At 45.2% G+C, this 1,810-nt stretch overlaps 1 protein-coding gene across 1 annotated transcript; it reads left to right on the top strand.

Annotated features, from left to right (window-relative positions):
• Positions 1-590: 590 nt before the first annotated feature.
• Positions 591-1,500, top strand: LOC310964118 (forkhead box protein D1-like; the record flags this gene model as incomplete). Its single annotated transcript, XM_083937125.1, has 1 exon — positions 591-1,500. Exon 1 carries the CDS (start codon positions 622-624, stop codon positions 1,498-1,500), a length of 879 nt encoding a protein of 292 aa, XP_083793251.1. The 5' UTR covers positions 591-621.
• Positions 1,501-1,810: the final 310 nt, after the last annotated feature.

Below are 1,810 nucleotides of genomic sequence, written 5' to 3'. Positions count from 1 at the left end.
CATGCCATCAAACTTTTAAATGATCCTGATAAGCGTCTTCAATTGGTGATTTTAACTACTGATGACTGGATGTACAAAGGCTTTCTGTATATTGTGTTATGTGAGATTGCATGGTTGTTGTTTTTTTGCATCGTTTTACAGATTTAAAAAAAAAAGAATGATTATGTTGATAGATTTATGTGTATGTCTGTGTGTGTTCTTTCACATGGCTGCAACATAAATACCATAATAATTTAAATTGAGTTAAATTAGAAACTGTAGCTACAAAAATAAAATAAGGTAATCCAGAGCCAATCATGTTAACCATATGGGAAAAAACATATTGTACTTAAACGACGTCGAGATGTTTGAGATACGTGGATAATCATTGTGTTTAGCTTATCATGAATATTAAGTAGCCAAAGTATAGTTTGGGTTTGAGAGCTCCTATTGTTATTGTTTGATGAAGACGGACGGCTTTGAGGAGGAGGAGAAAGTTTGGAGTGGGAGGCTAAAAAGATGAAGTCAGATGCACAACCTTTTTTTGTGAATGAAAGGGCAGAAGGAGGTCTGCGCCTGTTGTGTCCAAGACAGGCGAGATTAGCGCCTGTTGGGCCGCCGTGCCACCGGACACTCCGGACCATGACCTTGGACAGCAAACTCATGAAGGAGACGGACATTGACGTGGAGGGACTGAAGCACGTTAGTGAAGATGGGAAGAAGACAACGAGTAGCGCTTCATCCTTCACTCCTGAAGTCCGGGAGGAGGGACACTGTGCAGCCCGGCTTCAGGATGGTCCAGGCGGGAGAACCCCCACGATGAAGCCCCCGTACTCATACATAGCTCTCATCACCATGGCCATCCTCCAGAGCCCGAAAAAGAGGCTCACCCTCAGTGAGATATGTGACTTTATCAGCCAGCGCTTTGCGTATTACCGGGAGAAGTTCCCTGCGTGGCAGAACTCGATCCGTCACAACTTGTCTCTAAATGACTGCTTCGTGAAGATGCCCCGGGAACCTGGGAATCCTGGCAAGGGGAATTATTGGACTTTGGATCCCATGTCGGCCGATATGTTTGAAAACGGGAGTTTTCTTCGGCGGAGGAAACGCTTCAAGAGGCAACATTTCTATCTGGGAGCGATGGAGGACTCCAGGGCGAAGGAGCGCAGCGTGCCGGTGTTTCCTCTCCCGGGAGCGCACAGGATGACTTCTTGTCTCCAGGGTCCTGATTTGTTCCATGACCTGGGCTTAAGAAGTCCATTAAGCCCCCACACCGGTCCCAGCATCCCGTCTGTGAGAAGCATCATACCCGCACTCTCCTCGCTCCTCTCCAAGAATTTCCCCTCGTGTCTAACCTTTGAACATTTCGACCCGGGACGCTGCCCCGCTGTCCCGTCTCTGGCTCCAAACTGCTCGTTCATGCCTCCTGTGTCGCTGCACGGAATGATCCCCAACTACCCTGTTTCTCAGCTGTCCAGTCTCCCCACTGGGATCCTAAAAGTTTCGTCTAATTTTATTTAATGTACGAAATCTTCTTGCTCTCAGCCTGAGGATAAAACCGGAATAGCCTACAGTGCATTAAATACAGTTTTAATAATGATGGACTATGCGCTTGCAAACAGGCCTCCATATTTAACTATTTGAATAACTGATATTGTACAGTTCCTGTTTGGAATAAAATGTGATTCAATCTACAGATTCTGTGCAATTTGAATTAAATCTAACAAGGTCACGATCAAATAATCTTATACTACAGCATTTGCTTGACTATATACACATTTTTTTTTTGTTTTTACGAAGACTTACCTGCGCGAAACGAGGAGCACCACAA

This window comes from Echiichthys vipera, assembly GCF_963691815.1.
Source record: "Echiichthys vipera genome assembly, chromosome: 2".
Classification (NCBI taxonomy): Eukaryota; Metazoa; Chordata; class Actinopteri; order Perciformes; family Trachinidae; genus Echiichthys; species Echiichthys vipera.
This window is presented reverse-complemented; position numbering and strand designations above follow the sequence as displayed.